Source organism: Mustela putorius, unplaced genomic scaffold (assembly GCF_011764305.1).
Source record: "Mustela putorius furo isolate JIRA1106 unplaced genomic scaffold, ASM1176430v1.1 tig00003858_pilon_pilon_pilon, whole genome shotgun sequence".
Classification (NCBI taxonomy): Eukaryota; Metazoa; Chordata; class Mammalia; order Carnivora; family Mustelidae; genus Mustela; species Mustela putorius.
Window position 1 is genome coordinate 22,039,726 of NW_025422010.1, and position 22,361 is coordinate 22,062,086.

Sequence of the window (22,361 nt, forward strand, 5' to 3'; positions counted from 1 at the left end):
CCAAAGATACTGACCAAGTGGGTCATGAAAAAATAGGTTAATTACAAGAATGCAAGATAGATTGCACATTAAAAAGTAAACCAATGTAATTCACATTAACGATTAAAAAAGAAAAAATTTGTGATCATCTCATTAGATGCAATAAAAGCATTTAATAAAATTTAACATCCATTCAAGATATAAACTCTTATTTAGCAAAACAGAAACAGAAGGGAACTTCCTCAATCTGATAAAAGGCATCTACAAAAAACTACAGCAAACATCATACTTATTAATGGTCAAACAGTGAAAGCTTTCCCTTTGTGATCAGGAACTTATCAAGATAAAGATGTCCTCTATCACCACTTCTATTCAGGAATGTAGTGGAGGTCCTAGCCAGAGAAGTAAGGCAAGAGAAAGAAATAAAGGGTGTAAGGATCGGCAAGAAAGAAACAAAACTCATTATTCACAAATATGTTCGTGAATATAGAAAACAGAAGGTATCTACAGGAAAATTGTTAGAAGTAAGAGTTGAAGAAGATTGTGAAATTCAGTATCAACTAAATTTCCATGTAAATAGCAAATGCAGTTAGAAAATAAAACTTTATTTAAAAAACAGACTCTTGAAATAGCCTCAAAAAATATGAAGTGCCTAGCAATAAATCCAATGAGAGATGTACACATCCTCTGCAGGAAAAATCATAAAACTCCACTGAAAGGTATTTACAGGATTAAATAAGTGAAAATACATGCAATGATCATGATTTGACAGACTCAATATTGTGAAGATATAAATTCTCCCCAAATTAATTTACAGTCAAGACAATCTCAACAAAAATCAAAACAGGGGCGCCTGGGTGGCTCAGTGGGTTAAAGCCTCTGTCTTCGACTCGGGTCACGATCCCAGGGTCCTGGGATCGAGCCCCACATCAGGCTCTCTGCTCCATAGGAAGTCTGCTTCCTCCTCTCTCTCTCTGCCTGCCTCTCTGCCTATTTGTGATCTCTCTGTCAAATAAATAAATAAAATCTTAAAAGCAAAAATCAAAACAAATTATGTTGGACATGCTGATTTTTAAGACATATGGCAACGCAAAGGACCAATAGCCAAGATATTTTTGAAAAACATAAGAAGAACTTCACTTACATCAAGATTTAGAAGACAACGACAAGTGTGAAAAGACAGTGGAATTTATAACATACCAATGAGAGAGAACAGAGATCAAACAACCACATATATATGCACATTTGATATATATAGATAGAGGTGACAAGAGAAGTTATTGTTTTTCTTTTTTTTTTTTAAAGATTTTATTTATTTATTTGACAGAGAGAAATCACAAGTAGATGGAGAGGCAGGCAGAGAGAGAGAGAGAGGGAAGCAGGCTCTCTGCTGAGCAGGGAGCCTGATGTGGGACTCGATCCCAGGACTCTGAGATCATGACCTGAGCCGAAGGCAGCGGCTTAGCCCACTGAGCAACCCAGGTGCCCAGTTATTGTTTTTCCAATAGATAATGCTGGAACAGAAAACTATCCATATGGAAACAATGAAACTGAACCCATTCCTCACATCATTCACAAAAATAAATTCCACCTAGCTGGTAATCAAGTTCAAAGCAATAACCACATGAAGTATTTCACAGTCAAAAAGAAATGTATGATTATATATTCCTAGTGGGATACATCTTAAGGACAAACATCTTATTGTTTGGCAATCTTGATTGTTATAATGAAATTACTTTTATATAGGTAGTAGCATGAAGCAAATAAACAACCATAATAATGTCATTAAGGTACCAAGAGTTTTAGAATAAGACAGAAGAGATTATACATGAAATGAAAGCTAAGGAAAAAAACCTTTCCTGAAGGGAAATAGCACTAATTCAACACTTGATTTCTTTTTCTAAAAAATGTGTTTACTAGTTCTGTTCACCAAAAATACCTAGAAACAATGAAAACCCAGTAATAATGAATGCCCCAAACATCCAAAATGTGGTCTCTAAATATCAATTCCCATTGAAAAAGTGCTGCCTGAAAAGAAGAGCTGAGGCAGAATAGTTCTGAGGCAGAAAATATAGTCAGCCTGACAGGTCTCTCAAATCCTGAAAGAAAAGAAGCTATACAAGAATACTTGAATCATGTCAGATGGACACAGCAGCCAAATGAACAGGCTCTCACTGATCAAAGTAGAGATAACCTGAAGTATCAAAAAATATATATATATATTCCAATGGACACATTAAAAATACAAAACATGTATGTTTAGATGACATAATAATAAAAAAAATCACTGGTCACCTTCACAGATTGCTAGGGGCCAACTTGTTATTCTGAAAACTGTTAAGAGGCTAGAAACTAGCCTTTAATCACCATTCTCATATAGGGACTCTCTATCTCAGGATAACCAAATACTTGATGAAAGGATTTTTTCTTTTTTAAAAGAAGTACAACTAATAAATACAGGAGGAACTGTAAAATTAGAGATTCATCATTCTGTGATCCAAATATGAAATAACATATCTGGCCAACAAGCATCAATGACTGCTAAGATCATTAAATGAAAGGTTGATGGGGAAATTTATAATAGAGTCATCAGGATGGTATCAACTGGGCCCATCAATCAATCTTCTTTTTTCTTTAGGTAGATTTCACACCCAACTTAGGGCTTGAACTCATAATCAAGAGCTGCATGCTCTACTGAATGATCCAACCAGACACCTGTCCCATTCATCAATCTTTTTTAGAAATCTAAATTTCCAGAGAGAACTGCCCTTTTTTTTTTTTTAAAGATTTTATTTATTTATGGGGCGCCTGGGTAGCTCAGTGAGTTAAGCGTCTGCCTTCGGCTCAGGTCATGATCCCGGTGTCCTGGGATGGAGCCACGCATCAGGCTCCATTTATTTATTTGACAGAGAGGAAGATCACAAGTAGGCAGGCAGAGAGAAAGGGAGAAGCAGGCTCCCTGCTGAGCAGAAAGCCCGATGGGGCTCGATCCCAAGACCCTGAGATCATAACCTGAGCGAAAGGCAGAGGCTTAACCCACTGAGCCACCCAGGCACCCCACCATTCATCAATCTTAACATTACTAAAAATGGAACAACCAAAATGTTCCCCCCCGATGTGATACATATAATAGGCAACACAGCACCACCAATGAAATATTCTTTTCTTTTTTAAGTGGAGCTCAACACAGCCGTTAAACTCATAACTCTGAGATCATGATCTGAGCTGAGATCAAGAGTCAGACACTCAACCAACTGTGCCACCTAGGCGCCCCTCAATTAAATATTCTTTTTTTTTTTTCAGATTTATTTATTTATTTGACTGACAGAGATCACAAGTAGGCAGGGAGGCAGGCAGAGAGGAAGAAGCAGGCTCCCCGCTGAGCGGACAGCCCGATGTGGGGCTCAATCCCAGGACCCTGGGATCATGACCTGAGCTGAAGGCAGAGCTTTAAACCACTGAGCCACCCAGGCACCCCTCAATTAAATATTCTTAACACAAAACTGAATCTAACTCTAATCAAGCTTCTCTACCTAATTATCAGTTTATAGGAAATAAGAGATAAAATGGAAGAATACATTAAAGGACCATGAGGATACATTTAGCCAAATCCAGATATAAGATACCCAAGTTCTTCAACAAATAAATGGACAATAAAAAAGATTAACTGATAGATTCAAAAAAACTTAAAACACATATCAACCAATGCAACATGTGGACCTTGTCTGGATTCTGCACCAAAAAATCATTTTAACATTTGGGTTTAAGACATTTGATTTAAGATAATCAGTGAAAACTGAAGATAGCCTGGGTATAATAAAAAATTAAGAAACTCTGGTTACTCTTGTTGGGTGGAATACTGCTACTTCTCTGCTAGAGATGCATACTGAAGTATTTACCAGGGAAAGTATATGATGCCTGGGATTTGCTTTGAAATACTACATGCTTATTCATAAATTATATGTGCAATTACAAATTAAAATAAATAAATAAGTAGGCAGGTGGGTAAATATGTGGGTGAATGGATGAATGGATATAACTTCTTCAGGAAGGGAAACAATTCTAGGTGAATCGACTCAAATTAAATATGAAAACAAAACAATGAAGCTTTTAGATCATATAGAAGAATACCCTGATGTTCTCAGAAGGCAGAATTTACTAAACAAAACTTCAACATCACTGAACAAAAATGTGTTATCCTGTACATAACTCTATGTAAGATTTTGTCTACTTCACACTATTTTAAAGGTACTTACTGCTGGTAAAAGAGACTGCATATTTTGATTAGAATCTGCTATTGTAGCAAGGTAGACCAAGTTCGTATGCAACATCTGCTGATACCTATTAAAACAAAACAAATACCAATATTAAAAATAATTTTCTTCCTATTGCTTAAATACAAATAGCATTCTAATTATTTCTCAAGTTTAATAAAAGATTTCTGTTACCTGAACATCAATAGCCCATCAATTTTTTCCTAGTTCCTCTGCAAAATAATTCCAAATAATAAATACACTCCAAGATAATAACAAACACACAGATCTTACCATGTGCTAGATATTGCTACAGTTGTTTTATATACTCCTATATTTCAGTCAATCCTCAAACCCAAGCTATGAGGTAAAAGTAGTTATTTTCTCCATTTTACCAGATGAGGCAACTGAGATTTAGAAAGGTTAGTAACATACACAATATTTGCACAGCTCAGGAAATGGAATTACTGAGATATGTATTAGCTCTATACATAGCACATGTGTTTTCTTTCTTTTTTTTTTTTTTTAAAGATTTTATTTATTTATCTGACAGAGAGAGAGATCACAAGTAGGCAGAGCAGCAGGCAGAGAAAGAGGGGGACGCAGGCTCCCTGCTGAGCAGAGAGCCCGATGCAGGGCTTGATCCCAGAACCCTGGGATCATGACCTGAGCCGGAGGCAGAGGCTTAAGCCACTGAGCCACCCAGGTGCCCCACACATGTGTTTTCTAAAAACAGAGCTAGAAGGAGGAAATCAACAAAATTGATATGCTTAATCCCTCCACCCTGCCATTTTCATATTGCCAAAAACCCCAAACCCAAGTTAAGGCAACAGGCTCTGCTGAAAATGTCAGGAAGGAGGCAGGAATCACACAACTTTTCTTTCTCCAGCAGCAGTAAGCAACAACTGATACCTGCTGCAGATGTACCGAACATGTGTTAGGGCTCAGCATGTAAAGGAAACAATGAATAGGTGTTTTCACTTATATACACACACACACAAGTTTATATTATACTGTAATATATTATATACACATACATACATCTACATGAGACAGAATATGATAGGGGACTATATCATTAAGAATTAGCTTAAAAAAAGAGGGGCACAAAAAAAAGGGGGCGCCTGGGTGGCTCAGTGGGTTAAAACCTCTCTCCGCCTTCAGCTCAGGTCATGATTCCAGGTTCCTGGGATCGAGCCCCACATCGGGCTCTCTGTTCAACAGGGAGCCTGCTTCCTCCTCTCTCTCTCTCTGCCTGCCTCTCCGCCTACTTGTGATCTCTCTCTCTGTCAAATAAATAAAATCTTAAAAAAAAAAAAAAAAGAATTAACTTTAAAAAACAAAGCAAAGTCTCACTAGTGCAATGAAGTGGTTAAATATGTTCATGGTGATCTTATGAATTAGTTTTACTAAGTCTCTGCAAATTGGTAGTGATCCAGTTAACTAGTGTTTGTAAACCTTCCAAATACAAACTTAAAAATCCTACACCAAATTGTTAGGCTGTTTCAGATTTTTGTTTACCTAGAAACATTAAATACAAATCAAAATAATGAAAGTAAGATAAAAGAACTTTATTCAGCTAAACAGTCTTCTAACACAGATCCCAAATGAAGTTGTTCTCTATACACCATAGGAGGAATCCTAGAAAATCTTTTGCTGCATTATTTTATTTCTATTAGAATTGGCCTTACTACTTTTTTCTTATTAGAGAAAAAAAACTTACTTCTCATTGGCCTTCAATTTTCCTAACAAGTTCATGTTCTCTTGTTTTTTACAGATTTCTTAGAGGCATAACCAATATACAGAGATCCACACCCATTTAATTTGTATAATTTGATAAGTTTGGACATATGCAAACACCTGTGACACCATCACCACAATCAAGGTAACAGACATAACCAACACTTCCCTAAGTTTCTTGGTTTCCTTTTGTGTTTTTTTGCTGTTGTTTAAGAAGTTTAGGCTCTTAATGTTCTTCCTCACATATTACACTATGTGGCTCAATCAGACATGATACAATGTTTGTTTTACAGTGATTCTTAGACAAGAGGACCAGGAATTATTACATTGTACTGCATTTTTCATAATGCTTAATTACATTGTCAAAACAACACTAAAGGAAACACTAGCTGGAACTATTTCACTACTCTGTAAAGACCTTGAATGGAATTTAAAATACAGGGTTCCAAAATCTTGCCATTTTTTAAAACCAACCAGGCATTTTTAATTAGAACATATAACCCAGGGGACACCTGGATGGTTCAGTGGAATAAGCCTGCTTTTGGCTCAGGTGAGGATCCCTGGGATAGAGGCCTCACGCCCCCCAAACCGATCACGGATGATCCCTGCTCAGCGGGGTGCCTGCTTTTCTCCTTCAGCCTGTAGCTCCTCCAGCTTATGCTCTCTTTCTCCCTGACAAATAAATAAATAAATAAATACTTTAAAAATATATATATAACCCATTTCAAAGTTTACACCTCTAAGTTTTTCCTTTCTTCTCTGAGTATTAATATGGCTTTAATATTCAGTATGAGGGGGGGGCGCCTGGGTGGCTCAGTGGGTTAAGCCGCTGCCTTCGGCTCAGGTCATGATCTCAGGGTCCTGGGATCGAGTCCCGAATTGGGCTCTCTGCTCAGCAGGGAGCCTGCTTCCCTCTCTCTCTCTCTCTCTGCCTGCCTCTCCATCTACTTGTGATTTCTCTCTGTCAAATAAATAAATAAAATTTAAAAAAAAAAATATTCAGTATGAGGTTTGCTGACCACCCTGCAAAAATAAAATAACAAAACTTACTAAGAAACTAGGCTTCCTCATGACCCTTCAAGAAAAAATTTTAGTCCTACTGATTAGTACTTACCAAGTCCATATTAGAATACTGTTAAATCTAATCTGCCACACTCTTAAGGCCTCATTTGTAAAAATAAATGGAGTTAAAGTAGATCTCCAAAGTCCCTTAGAGTTCTAAGTATCTATAAATACAGCCCCCTTTTATGGAGTACTTTAAGACATTTCCCAACCTAAATCTTTTTAACTTTTAATTTTTGAAATAATTTTAAACTTAGAGTTTTCAGAATAGTATGAAGAATTCCCAAATATCGTTCTCCCCACACTCCCCAATCTTTGGCATTTCACATTTGTCTTACTCCATCTCTAAACACACACACCAGTATGTACACACATACAGGCACACACACACTTTCTTCAAAATCTTTTGACTCAGTTACAGACATAATATCCCACTACTCCCAACACTTCATTTTCTAAAAACAAGGAAATTCCCATATACAAACACAGCAGAATATTACTACAGTAATACCATGTAATCATCCACAAACCCATTCAATTACTCCAATTTTCCCAACAGCCCCAAATCTTCTACTTAAATTATCTTCTCTAACTTCATTAGGGTTTCTTTTTTGTAATCTGCATTATTTTTATAGCATTCATCAAATAAGTTTTCCTAAGATCCATTCAAGACTTAAAGATAAATATTAATGAAAAGGTAGTATATATTCATATTCAAGTCTGTGTATTCATCACCTAAAAAGCAATAAGCAAACATTCCAGAAGAATCTGGTTTCAGCTGACTCTTCTGAAATGATTTAAAAAAAAAGTAGATTCTTCTACAAATCTTACAGAAATATTTTCCTGAGAAACTTTATTCTGTATATACTTTTACTTTTTTAATGTACATGTTTATTATTTCTAAAATGGTCTATATTAACAAAAAAAAACCTGAGTATATATGATAAGGACAGATACAAACATTTTACTTTTGATGATGGTAACTTCCTAATAAATACTGCAGATATTCCAAAATACCCATAATTATTAACCTATTAAATGAGAGGCAGTTCCACTTCTACTTCCCAAAGATTCCACTAAGAACCACTACATCAATTATCTGGAGTAGGGTCAAATAACCACTCTTAAATTTATTGATATAATTAAAAAATGGACCGGTTTCTATCTCTGGCACACAGCCCTGTTTGGAGTCTCCAAACCCAGCCAATTCCTGCATCGTGGTACTATGCCATTTCTCCCAGGGGAGGAAGGTCCAGTGTCATGAGCTCCAGAGTGGATTCCTTTCCATGGGAAAATGATGAGCAGAGGGACTGAGAGCTGAGTGTGCTCCATAGAGTGACCCATGAAATGACTCTGTAAGGACCTTCAAGATTCATGCTGGAGTATAAATGAGGAAGAGGCCAGATTCTGGAGGACAAACAGGCAAATAGTTGTTGTTTTTCAGTAGATACATCTAGAAATTATTAGTTCAAGAGACAGAATAAAAAAAGAAGTGATCCAAAAATGATAAGACAAAAAGTCACCACAGGGACGCCTGGGTGGCTCAGTTGGTTAAGCAGCTGCCTTCGGCTCAGGTCATGATCCCAGCGTCCTGGGATTGAGTCCCGCATGGGGCTCCTTGCTCCGCAGGGAGCCTGCTTCTCCCTCTGACTCTGCCTTCCACTCTGTCTGCCTGTGCTCGCTCTCGCTCTCTCTCTGACAAATAAATAAATAAAATCTTTAACAACAACAAAAAAAAAGTCACCACAAAAAAAAAAGAACAAGAGGCAGTACCAATGACTAGGGACCTTATCAATGCGGACATTGGAAATATGTCAGATCTAGAGTTCAGAATGACAATTCTCAAGGTGCTAGCTGGGCTCAAAAAAGGCATGGAAGATATTAGAGAAACCCTCTCTGAAGAAATAAAATCCCTTTCTGGAGAAAATAAAAGAACTAAAATCTAACCAAGATGAAATCAAAAAAGGAATTAATGAGGTGCAATCAAGAATGGAGGCTCTCACTGCTAGAATAAATCAGGCAAAAAAGAGAGAATTAGCGATACAAAAGACCAAATGACGGGGAATTAAAAAACTGAACTGAGAAAAAGAGACAAACAACTACAGGACGATAAGGGGAGAATTCGAGAGATAAGTGAGTGATACCATAAGATGAAACAGTATTAGAATAACTGGGATTCCAAAAGAAGAAAGGGGGGGGGCAGAAGTATACTGTAGCAAATTATAACAGAGAATTTCCCTAATATGGCAAAGGGAACAAGAATCAAAATCCAAGAGGCACAGAGAATCCCCTCAAAATCAATTAAAATAGGTCCACGCCCCATCATCTAATGGTAAAATTTACTAGTCTTAGTGACAAAGAAAAAATCCTGAAAGTAGCTTGGGACAAGAAGTCTGTCACATACAATGGCAGAAATATTAGATTGGCAGCAGACTTATCAACAGAGACTTGGCAGGCCAGAAAGAACTGGCATGACATATTCAGAGCACTAAATGAGAAAAATATGCAGCCAAGAATACTATATCCAGATAAGCTATCACTGGAAATAGAAGGAAAGAGAAAAAGCTTCCAAGGACAACCAAAAATTAAAAGAAACTGCAAGCACCAAAACAGCCCTAATAGAAATTATGAAAGGTGTCCTCTAAGCAAAGAGAGAACCTCAAAGTAGTAGATCAGAAAGGAAGAGAGACAATATACAATAACAGCCACCTACAGGCAATACAACGGCACTAAATTCATATCTTTCAATAGTTATCCTGAATGTAAATGGGCTAAATTCCCCAATCAAAAGACACAGGATATCACAATGGATTAAAAAAACAAAACCCAGGGCACCTGGGTGGCTCAGTGGGTTAAGCCGCTGCCTTCGGCTCAGGTCATGATCTCAGGGTCCTGGGATTGAGTCCCGCATCAGGCTCTCTGCTCAGCAAGGAGCCTGCTTCCTCCTCTCTCTCTCTCTCTCTCTGTCTGCCTCTCTGCCTACTTATGATCTCTGTCTGTCAAATAAATAAATAAAATCTTTAAAAAAAAAAAACGATCAATATGTTGTCTGCAAGAAATTCATTTTAGACCCAAAGACACCTCCAGATTTAAAGTGAGGGGGTGGAAAACAATTTACCCCACTAATGGACATCAAAAGAAAGCCGGTGGCAATACTTATACCAGATAAATTAGATTTTAAGCCAAAGACTATAATAAGAGAAGGACACTATATCATATTCAAAGGGTCTGTCCAAAAAGAAGATCTAACAATTTTAAATATCGATGCCCCTAACATGGGAGTAGCCAACTATATAAACCAAATAACAACAAAATTAAAGAAACACATTGACAATAATAAAATAATTGTTGGGGACTTTAACACCCCCCATACTGAAATAGACAGATCCATCCAAGCAAAAGATCAACAAAGAAATAAAGGGCTTCAATGACACACTGGACCAGATGGACATCACAGATATATTCAGAACATTCCATTCCAAAGCAACAGAATACACATTCTTCTCTAGTACATATGGAATATTCTCCAGAATAGATCACACCCTAGGTCACAAATCGGGTCTCAACTGGTATCAAAAGATTGGGATCATTCCCTGAATATTTTCAGACCACAATGCTCTGAAACTAGAACTCAATCACAAGAGGAAAGTTGGAAAGAACCCAAATATGTGGAGGCTAAAGAGCATCCTACTAAACAATGAATGGGTCAACCAGGAAATTAAAGAAGAATTGAAAAAATTCTTGGAAACAAATGAAAATGAAAACACAACTATTCACAATCTTTGGGCCACAGCAAAGGCTGAAAAGGACCCAAATAAATAACATCATGAATGACAGAGAAGAGATCACAACCAACACCAAAGAAATACAAACAATTACAAGAACATATTATGAGCAACTATATGCCAGCAAATTTGACAATCTGGAATAAATGGATGCATTCCTAGAGACATATAAACTACCAAAACGGAACCAGGAATAAATAGAAAACCTGAACAGGCCCATAACCAGTAAGGAGATTGAAGCAGTCATCAAAAATCTCCCAACAAACAAGAGACCAGGGCCAGACAGCTTCCCAGGGGAATTCTAACAAACATTTAAAGAATAATTAATACCTATTCTTCTGAAACTGTTCCAAAAAAACAGAAACAGAAGGAAAATTTCAAAACTCATTTATGAGGCCAGCATTACCTTGATCCTAAAACCAGACAAAGACCCTATCAAAAAAGAGAATTACAGACCAATATCCTTGATGAACACAGATGCAAAAATTCTCACCAAAATACTAGTCAATAGGATCCAACAGTACATTAAAAGGATTATTCACCATGACCAAGTGGGATTTACTCCTGGGCTGCAAGGTTGGTTCAACATCCGCAAATCAATGGGATACAATACATTGATAAAGAAAGAACAAGAACCATATGATACTCTCAATAGATGCTGAAAAAGCATTTGACAAAGTATAGCATCTTTCTTGATCAAAACTCATCAAAGTGTAGGGATAGAGAGTATATTCCTCAATATCATCAAAGCCATCTATGAAAAACCCACAGCGAGTATCATTCTCAATGGGGAAAAACTGAGAGCTTTTCCGCTAAGATCAGGAACACAGCAGGGATGCCCACTATCAACACTGCTATTCAACATAGTACTAGAAGTCCTAGCCTCAGCAATCAGACTAACAAAAAGAAATTAAAGGCATTCTGAATCGGCAAAGAAGTAGTCAAACTCTCACTCTTTGCCGATGATATGATACTTTATGTGGAAAACCCAAAAGACTCCAGTCCAAAACTGCTAGAACTCATACAGAATATTAAATCAACGCACAGAAATCAGCTGCATTTCTATACACCAACAAGACAGAACAAAGAGAAATTACTTTATGTGGAAAACCCAAAAGACTCCAGTCCAAAACTGCTAGAACTCATACAGAATATTAAATCAACGCACAGAAATCAGCTGCATTTCTATACACCAACAAGACAGAACAAAGAGAAATTACTTTATGTGGAAAACCCAAAAGACTCCAGTCCAAAACTGCTAGAACTCATACAGAATATTAAATCAACGCACAGAAATCAGCTGCATTTCTATACACCAACAAGACAGAACAAAGAGAAATTAAGGAGTCGATCCCATTTACAACTGCACTCAAAACCATAAGATAACCAGGAATTAACCTAACCAAAGAGTCAAAGAATCTGTACTCAGGAAACTATAAAGTACTCATGAAAGAAATTGAGGAAGACACAAAGAAATGGAAAAATGTTCCATGCTCATGGATTGGAAGAACAAATATTATGAAAATGTCTATGCTACCTAAAGCAATCTACACATTTGATGCAATCCCTATCAAACTATCATCATTTTTTTTCAAGGAAATGGAACAAATAATCCTAAAATGTATATGGAATGAGAAAAGACACCGAACAGCCAGAGGAATGTTGAAAAAGAAAGCCAAAGTTGGTGAAATCACAATTCCAGATTTCAAGCTCTATTACAAAGCTGCCATCATCAAGACAGTACGGTACTGACACAAAAACAGACACATAGATCAATGGAACAGAATAGAGCCCAGAAATAGACCCTCAACTCTATGGTCAACTAATCTTCGACAAAGCAGGAGAGAATATCCAATGGAAAAAAGACAGCCTCTTCAATAAATGTTGTAGGGAAAATTGGACAGCCACATGCAGAAGAATGAAACTGGACCATTTCCTTACACCACACACAAAAATAGACTCACAATGGATGAAAGACCTCAATGTGAGACAGGAATCCATCAAAATCCTTGAGGAGAATACAGGCAGGAACCTCTTCGACCTCAGCCACAGCAACTTCTTCCTAGAAACATCACCAAAGGAAAGGGAAGCAAGGCAAAAATGAACTATTGGGACTTCATCAAGATCAAAAGCTTCTGCACAGCAAAGGAAACAGTCAACAAAACCAAAAGACAACTGACAGAACAGGAGAAGATATCTGTAAATGACATATCAGAAAAAGGGCTAGTATCCAAAATCTATAAAGAGCTTATCAAACTCACCATCCAAAGAACAAATAATCCAATCAAGAAATGGGCAGAGGACATGAACAGACATTTCTGCAAAGACAACATCCAGATGGCCAACAGACACATGAAAAAATGCTCCAATCACTCGGCATCAGGGAAATACTAATCAAAACCACAATGAGATACCACCTCTTACCAGTCAGAATGGCTAAAATTAACAAGTTGGGAAATGACAGATGCTGGTGAGGATGCGGAAAAAGGGGAACCCTCCTACACTGTTGGTGGGAATGCAAGCTGGTGCAGCCACTCTGGAAAACAGAATGGAGGTTCCTCAAAAGTTGAAAATAGAACTACCCTACAACCCAGCAATCACACTACTGGGTATTTAACCTGAAGATACAATTGCAGTGATCCAAAAGGGCATGTGCACCTGAATGTTTATAGCAGCAATGTCCATAATAGCGAAACTCTGGAAAGAACCTAGATGTCCATCAACAGATGAATGGATAAAGAAGATGTGGTATATATATATATATATATATATATATATATATATATATATACAATGGAATACCATGCAGCCATCAAAAGAAATGAAATCTTGCCATTTGCAATGATGTGGATGGAACTAGTGGGTATTATGCTGAGAGAAATAAGTCAATCAGAGAAAGACAATTATCATATGATCTCCCTGATATGAGGAATTTATGAGGCAAAGTGGGGGGCATTGCAGGGTAGGGAAGAAAAAAATGAAACAACATGGGATCGGGAGGAAGACAAACTATAAGAGACTCTTAATCTCAGAGAACAAACTGAGGGTAGCTGGGGGGAGGGGGGTGTGGAAAGGGTGGTTCGGTTATGGACATTGGAAAGGGTATGTAATATTGTGAGTGCTATGAAGTGTGTAAGCCTGACAATTCAGAGATCTGTACCCCTGGGGCAAATAATACATTGTATGTTAATAAAAATAATAATTAAATTTTTAAAAAATGAACCAAAAGTCACTCTCATTTTTAACAATAAACCTTTACCAAGAAACTATGAAGATTATATGTATAAGACAACAGAAATACGATTTACAGAATAAAAGTTATATTCATAATCAGAGATTTTAAACTACATTCTTTTATATAATGATTAGTAGAAATTTTTTTGCATGAAAACCACTTACAGTACACTCTGAAGTAGTTACATTCATGATGAAATACAGAAAACAAGGGCTGATTTAAGTAAATATTTAAGTTGATTAACAAAATACTCAAATCAAACACTACAACAGAACAACAATACATTCTCACACGTTATCACAATCTAAAGGGAAGAGAATCTGTGCATATGAGTTCTACAAGTGATCTGTTAATTTTTATTGAGCATAACAGGAACGTGTATACATAGATGTAGATAAAGATAGGTACAGCAATATACACAGAGATCTTACCAGTGAAAAATCTTTATGTGATGAGAATATAGTGGCTGTCATCTCATTTTTACGTTATCTGTGTTTTTAAATTTTCTACAATTCATATACTACTTTCATAAAAAGTTATTTTATATTAAAAATATACTGTTTTAGGCAAAGTTATCACATCTTAATGAATTGTTTAATTAAAATCGAATAGCCCAGATGGCTATCATTTAATTGATGCTCTTCTTCATTTTCCTGTTCCTTCTCCTAATGCAGGAAACAAGAACATTTAAGGTTGAGAGGAAGAATTTTTTCTTTACTCATAAACCAACACCAAAAACTTAAAAAAGAAAGAATAAAGAGCTTTAAGAATAAAAGAAATTTAAGAATCCATCAGAAAGAGCAAAATGTAAAACTCCATCTAAATCAATTTAAACCCCATCTGCACCAAATATGTGAGAAAATGAGGTCTATTCTAATATGCAGAGAAGGGGGAAATGATTATATATACACACACAAAAACTAAGAATATAGAGAATAAAATAGTATATTCTTTTGTTGACTCAAGTTGGAAAGGCTGATTCTATATCTAAATATGTCTTATCCATGCTATGTACTGCTGGGTCCTCTAAGAAACTGAACCTGTACTATGTCAAAATCCTTGGCTCTATCTGGCAGTTTAAAAAACCATAGGTGAAAGTAAGTATTCTAATCAGAGACTGTCAACTTTTATTATCCCATGGCTGATCTGAGGCAGTGATCTCCCTACCACTGATCATTATCCATAGTTAAACTAAGGAAATAGATCAGCTAATTAATTTTTTAAAGAATATTTTGAAATATAAACAGACATGACTCCTTGAAGAAACAATATACATAAAAGTAATGGAAATGATCATACAAAATACAAAATGTACAAATGACTAGAAAAGAAAATATCCTGGTACTCAGACCTAAGTTTCTAAATACCATTCTCTAAAAAAAGAACCCGGGCTTGAAGAAATGGGTAATTCCAAACTGGGGCAGGAAAAAGAACAAGATGAGATCTTCTTGTGGTGCAAGAAAATAAGAAAATGCTCAAAAAAATCATGGATACATATCAAAAAGCTAGCTTGAGGGGCTCGAGTGGTCAACACTGAGGACAACTTCAGAAAGAAAACAGATGAATGCCTGGGTATCTCAGTTGTTAAGGGTCTGCCTTTGACTCATGAGTCCTGGGATGGATCCTTGGAAAGAGCCCTGCAAGGGGCTCCCTGCTCAGTAGAAAGCCGGCTTCTCCCTCTCCCACCCCCCCTGCTTATGTTTCCTCTCTCGCTGTCTCTCTGTCAAAAAAATAAATAAAATCTTAAAGAAAGAAAGAAAAAAAGGAAGGAAGGAAGGAGGAGGGAAAAAAAGGAGGGAGGGAAGTAAAGTAGCATTATAACCTAATAAACATAGTAAGAAAGTAACATTATAACCTAATGAACATAGTAAGTAACATAAATCCATTCACATATAAATAAATGAATGAGTGAATGGGGGCAGGGAATGAGAAATGGTTTCCTTATAGTAGGATTTCAAATAAATATAAAAGGAATGATTGATTTAGTCACCATTTGGCAACCACCACAGTAATAATTGTTTCAATCAAGAAACACTGGATGATGGATACTAAAATAAATGCTAAAACAAAAAACAAACAAACAAAAAAAAACAAGAAGGAACAACTTATGTGTGTCTCAAGGATAAGATACATATGAATTAAAAGGAGAAAAATAGTAACTTCACAGCGGAGAAATTGGCAGCCCTCATCTTAACTAAGTGATTAAGATTCTCACAAATACTGGGACAAATCACTATCATACAGCTACTTGAGAATGCATTGAGAAGGACACACCATGACATTTGTGATGCTCCTACGGAAAGGACGGAACATGAATCTAATCAAGGGAAACAACAGTCAAACCCAAAATGAGGGATATCCCACAAAATAACTGCTATGTATTCTTCAACAATTGAGGTAACAGACTGAAGAATGATTTCAGATCAAAGGTGTACTCAAGGCATGTGACAATTAAATGTAACATCTGATCCTGCACTGGATCCTAAACCAGAAGAAATACATTAATGGGACAATTAGCAAAATTTTAAACAGGTCTTAAGATTATAGCATTGCATTCTTAATTTTAACAATTATACTCTGATTATTTAAGAATTTGTGCCTATTTTTATAAATTACACCCTAAGGTAATTAAAGGTAAGAGAGAATCGTGTCTGCAACTTATTCTCAAATGCTTCAGAGAAACAATATGGAAAAGAAATGAATGATATGGAGAAAAATGAAACTAAAGTGCATATAGGAATTTCAGGAATTTCTTATACTGTCTTTAAAACATTTTTCTAAGAATGAAATTATTTCAAAATAAAAAGTTCTAGAAAAAGATACCACTCACTTTTCACCAACCAGATGTGGAAAAAATTCAAAAGAAGACTAATATTCAATGTTGGCAGAGGATGTTAGAAACCAAGGCTCTAAAATCTGGCTGAGAGATACAATCTTCTTGCAGGGTAATTTGGCAATTTAGCATGGTCTTTGACCCAGCCATTCCATTTATAAAATTCTAACCTATTAAAAAACAAAATATTTATCTAAATGTGCTTATGTAGATATAAATGCCATGTGTGTAAACACACAGAGAAATGTTCAGAAGGACAGGTACTAAACTATTAAAAGTAGTTACCCCTGAGGAAAGGAGAAAAGCGTTAAGAGTGGAAAGTGAAATGTGACTTACTTTTCTATCTACCAAATTTTATACTTTTTCTTTTTACAATGACCCTAACACGACTTTTTCATTTCAAAAATGCTGTTAAACGAAGAGGGAAAAGACAAAGCAACCAATAGAGTCTCAAAATTAGATACAGGGTAAATCAAGTGATAGCAAAAGTCCAGTACAACAGGAAAGCGCATGCAGAGGCAAGACCCAGGGTTGCTTAAAAAATCTACTTGAGGGCGCCTGGGTGGCTCAGTGCGTTAAGCCGCTGCCTTCGGCTCAGGTCATGATCTCAGGGTCCTGAGATCGAGTCCCACATCGGGCTCTCTGCTCAGCGGGGAGCCTGCTTCCCTCTCTCTCTCTCTCTGCCTGCCTCTCCATCTACTTGTGATTTCTCTCTGTCAAATAAATAAATAAAATCTTTAAAAAAAAAAAAAAAAAAAAAAAAAAAAAAAAAAAAAAAAAAAAAAATCTACTTGAGGACAGACTAGTGAGATCACTAGAAGAGACAAATGTGTCTCAAAACAATGGTCACAATAAAATATTTTAGAGTTGCACTATCCAAAAAAGTAGCCACTAAGTAGAATGAAATATGGCTAACTCAAATGATGTGTTATTGTGTAAGACTCACAAGGGATTTCAAAAACTAAGTATGAAACAAAAGAATATAAACTATCTCAATATATTTATACTAGTTATGTATTAAAGTGATATTATTTTGGAAATAATGGCTTAAATAAAATATATTATTAATATTAATTTCTCCTGTTCCTGTTTAATGTGTTTATCAACAAATGTAAAATTATGTATGTGGCTTGCAATATATTTCTACTGGACAGTGCTACAGACTTTTTTTTTTTTTTTTAATTTGACACCCAGAGAGCAAGAGAGGGAGAAAGACAGAGAGCACAAGCAAGGGGAGGGGGAAAGGGAGAAGCAGACTCCCTGCTGAGCAGAGAGACCAATTCGAGGCCCGATCCCAGGACCCTGGGATCATGACCCAAGCCAAAGGCAATCCCTTAACCAACTGAGCCATCAGGTGCCCTATCCTAGAGACTTCTGATAAAATATTGAACTTGTTCTACTACACCTAATTCTATTAAGGATAGCATTTACTTCAGACATATCACTTTAAAATCACAAATTTGGTTCTTATGAATGATAACCAACACTCTGTTAGATACAAGCTTTGCTTTCTCAACCACATATATGGATGTAATTAAATATCCTACATATGTAACGATCTAACTCTTCCACAAATCAGACTACACAGAAATTTGAAGTCATTATTTTACAATGCAGGATAAGTATCAAAGAAAGAAAAAAAAGACATCCACTGCAGCCCATAAAACATTTTTTTACAAAAATCAGGAAAAGTCACACAAAAAATTATACACTACTCTTCGCAGAAGTATTCATAACAGTCAAGAAATGAAAACCCAAATGTCCATTACTGATGGATAAATAGAACATGGTATAAATAAAACACTGAAAAATTATTTGGCAATAGAGAGGAAGTACTGATATATGCTTCATATTGATGAACCTCGGAAAATATTATGCTAAGGAAAAGAACTCAGTCAAAAAAGACCACAGATTATATGAAGTCATTTACATGAATTGTCCACAACAGGCCAATCTACACAGACAGAAAGCAAATTAGAGGTTGTTAGGGAGTGAGGAATTAGGAGGTGGGAATGGAAAGTTATTGCTAATGGGTACAGGATTCTTTTAGAGATGATGAAAATGTTCTAAAATGGACTGAAGTGATGATAACACAACTCTATGAATATACCAAAAGCTTTGAATTGTACACTTTAAAAAGGGTGAATTGCACAGTATGTGAATTATATCTCATTAAAGCTGTTTTTAAAAAGAAAAGAAAAAATTAACACAGAAAAATGAATACAAAAAATTTTTTCATATCATTCTTACTGAGAACACTCTGAGGTCTTTCCTTTATTCTGATAGTCCATTATACACTGAATAAGATGGTTATTTTCATCCAACATCTGAAATAAAATTAGAAAAAGTTTATTATAAATCTAGTGCATCACATAAAATTTTTAAAAATCCTTCAGATTTCTAGAAATGTTTATTCATATAGATATTGAATCTATTCTGGTCTTTTAAGTCTTAGATCTACACCTCTGGAATGGTATCAACAATTTTCAAGTAACTCTATTGCAGTTATTCTCCCTCTGAATATTATTATTCCTGCAGCCCAGGAGGGGTTTCTTTTGTATTCAAACATTTTATTACTTCTACTATCTGTAATAGAAGCTTTAGTCTGTTAAAACTAAGAGGTAAGGGTCCGAGCTGACTGCATCATTCTTATGCTTTGCGGTAGTAAAGAAAAATTTTGTCTTTACCCACAATGAACACATGAAAATGTAGGCCCATGAAGCTTGAGGAGATGGATGGCTAGTTTCCAAGTGTTACACAGCATGGTTCTGTGATTCTTCAAATACAGTATAATCAAACATAATAATTTCTAATCATGTATTATTTGTTGCAGACTTTATGAACTTACCTTATAATTAAATTGTTCCAAAGTTTAAAAACAAAAAGCTTATCAGTTTATCACTCTATCGTCTTAAACAATTCAGAGCAATACTGGTTTAAGGGTTAAATAACTCATTTAAGCAAGGCAGTATTGAGTAAAGAGTACTGATGTAGCAATGAAAAGGTCAGTTAGTTTGAGTGCCAGCTTCCCAATCCTGCGCAAATCACTTGGGATTTCAGGGGCTCAGATTTATCTTAAGGTTAAAGGACAGAAGTAGATGTTCCTCCTGAATGTGCCTCACCCTTCCAAGAGTTAATAAAGTATAATACAATAATCAGTCTAATCAGTCTATTAAGTATAATACAATAATAATTTAGTTAATGTTGCTCTTTTAAAAACAAAATCCATTTAACCTAAATTGTGACTTTCTTCCTACCTAATGAATCACAGTCTTCACTTGCTAGGAAAAAATATATATACTGACATCCTTTTCCAAAAAGTACAGTTATTTCCTAAATAGAATCATAAGATGCAAAAAAAAAAAAAAAAGTCTTTAAAAATCCATTAGTCCAATCTAATGATTTCACAACGTATCTCCGTAGGAAAAACTTTTTGGAAACCAACCAACCAACCACAGAACTCTTCTACAGTCCAAAAATAAAAATAAAAAGTGAATCCCTCCAGAAACGCGTCTTCCGTGTATGTACTTGGAGCTGTTTGCCAGGCTGCAGACTCAGCTCAATGTACTACGTGAACGCAGTGCATTTCGAGGCACTGACAAGCGGGTTTATGCAAAAAATAAAGCAACAGTTGGGCAAATGTCAAATGCCACACTAGAAAGAACCTGACAGTAAACAGAAACCCATTAACATAATCCGCTGGACATACAATAGTGTCCTGAGTGGTACGGAAAAGTTGGCTTTTCTTCAGTTTTCATCCTCATCCCAGTGTATACAACATGACCGAAATACTTAAGGTAAACTGCTCAATTTAGCAAGTAACTTTTCAAAGTCTGGCTGACTAAAATTCAGACGACTGCCTTGCTCACAGGCAACAAGGGATAGCGGACAATAAAGAGGCTCTGTGTCCCCAACTGGCAGTAACACAGCAGCGACAGAGGCAACACTACCCTCTAAAAGGGACGCACCTCCCCGTGTATTTATCACGACTTCTGTAATAGGTCACGATTATCAGATTGTCTCCGCCCCGAGACTCCAAGTTCCATGAAGGCAGGGACCATGGCTCACCACTGAGCCTCAGCACCCAGAGCAGGCGCTGGATGAGTACTCGCAGCGGATGTACACGGAGAGGGGGTGAATCCGGAAGGGAGAAGGAACTCCGAGGGTAGCCCCTAAGTCCACACGGCCCTCCTCCGCCCGCCCTTCGGGCTCTTGCAACGTCCCCCCAAGTTCTCCCGGGAGCTCCCCAAGTCGGCCGAAGTGCGCAGCGCGGCGGAGGGTGGCGACCCGCGCTTCGACTTCCCCTCGGCCTCCCGCGACCCGAGGTCGGGTGTGCACGAAGCAGCCGCGGCGCGCTGGGCGGGGCGACGCCAAAGTAACTCCGGAGAGACGCGCGGGGCCGCGGGGGGCGCCGGCTCCGACAAACAGCCCTTCCCCGCGCGGCCGCTACGGCCGGGCGCACGCGCCCCGCCGCCCGAGCGCCGCCCCATCCCTAGAGAAATCCGGCGGCGGTTATTTGGGCTTTTGTGCCTGTAGGAAAGAGCCCAAACGCGCGCAGGACTCCGTGGGAGAACCGGTTCGCCGCCTTCCACCACCCACTCAGGCTGAGCCCGCGGCTCGGGTTCCCACACACGACCGCCTCCCTGCAGGCCCGCCTCCGCCCCCGGCCCAGCCGACTCCCGGGCTGGCCCCCCGTGCGCTCCCAAGGGCAGGATGCGCCTGGCATCCCCGACCCCGCGAGGCTTCACCTTCTGAATCGCAGCGGGAGTGATCTCCCCCTTGCCTCGCTGCCTCGGGGCTGCGAACGCCACAGACATGTTGCCGCCGTCACCACTACGGGCAAGTCCCGAGCGCTCCGGGTGAACGGCAAACTGGGGGAGAGACGCCGGCCTCTCGGGCCGAACCACCTCGGGAATGCGGGGAGGGGGGATGCTCCGGCGCCCGACGACGAGCCGGCCGGCCTGGCCTCCAGGAGTTCCTCTGGCCCACAGAAGTCTTCTTTGGGCGCGTTACCGGGAACCACAGCCCTGGCAGCATTGCCCTGTTCTTGGCACACCTCTCGTCCTTCCTCCTTTCCTGCCTCGGCCCCCCTCCCGTTTGAGCTAGTGGTAGAGCCGCGCCCCAGTCCTCCCTCCGCTTCAGCGATTCAGGAAATGGTCCCGCCGCCGAGGGAGAAGGAGAGGCTGGGGCAGACCCTGTCACAGGAAATGCGAGCGGCCCGAGCCGGCCCGCCCCTTGCGCGCGGGTGCAACTTGCCTCCTTCTCCTGCGCGCTGAAGACTCCCTCCAAGTGCGTTTTGGCGCTCGGCTGTAGCCCTGGTTCAGTTTTTCCAACTTCATCCTCACCCCCCGCCCCCGGGAAGAAGTGGCCGCCCTGGGTTGTCCCGGCACCGCGGAGAGGGAAGGAGGGTCAGGACCCGCGAGTTCGTGCAAACCCGTGGAGCATCTGCCGAGATAAGCGGAGGTGGAAGGTGT

The 22,361-nt window shown here is 38.2% G+C and overlaps 1 protein-coding gene across 5 annotated transcripts in view; it reads right to left on the bottom strand.

Moving 5' to 3' along the window:
• SS18 (SS18 subunit of BAF chromatin remodeling complex) overlaps positions 1–22,361 on the bottom strand; it is a 96,238-nt gene extending 73,877 nt beyond the window's left edge. For 4 of the 5 annotated variants that reach the window (XR_001177920.2, XM_045065470.1, XM_004742861.3 and 1 more), the window contains exons 1-3: positions 21,636–21,772; positions 19,138–19,214; positions 4,236–4,320 (exon numbers count right to left, since the gene is read on the bottom strand). Coding sequence is in view for 4 of the 5 variants with exons in the window: in XM_045065470.1 (XP_044921405.1) it covers positions 4,236–4,320; positions 19,138–19,214; positions 21,636–21,704 (231 nt within the window). In the remaining variant the exon portion in view is untranslated. Of the gene's footprint in view, positions 1–4,235; positions 4,321–19,137; positions 19,215–21,635; positions 21,773–22,143 lie in introns of those variants that run through there. The other variant, XM_045065469.1, reaches the window with a different exon arrangement.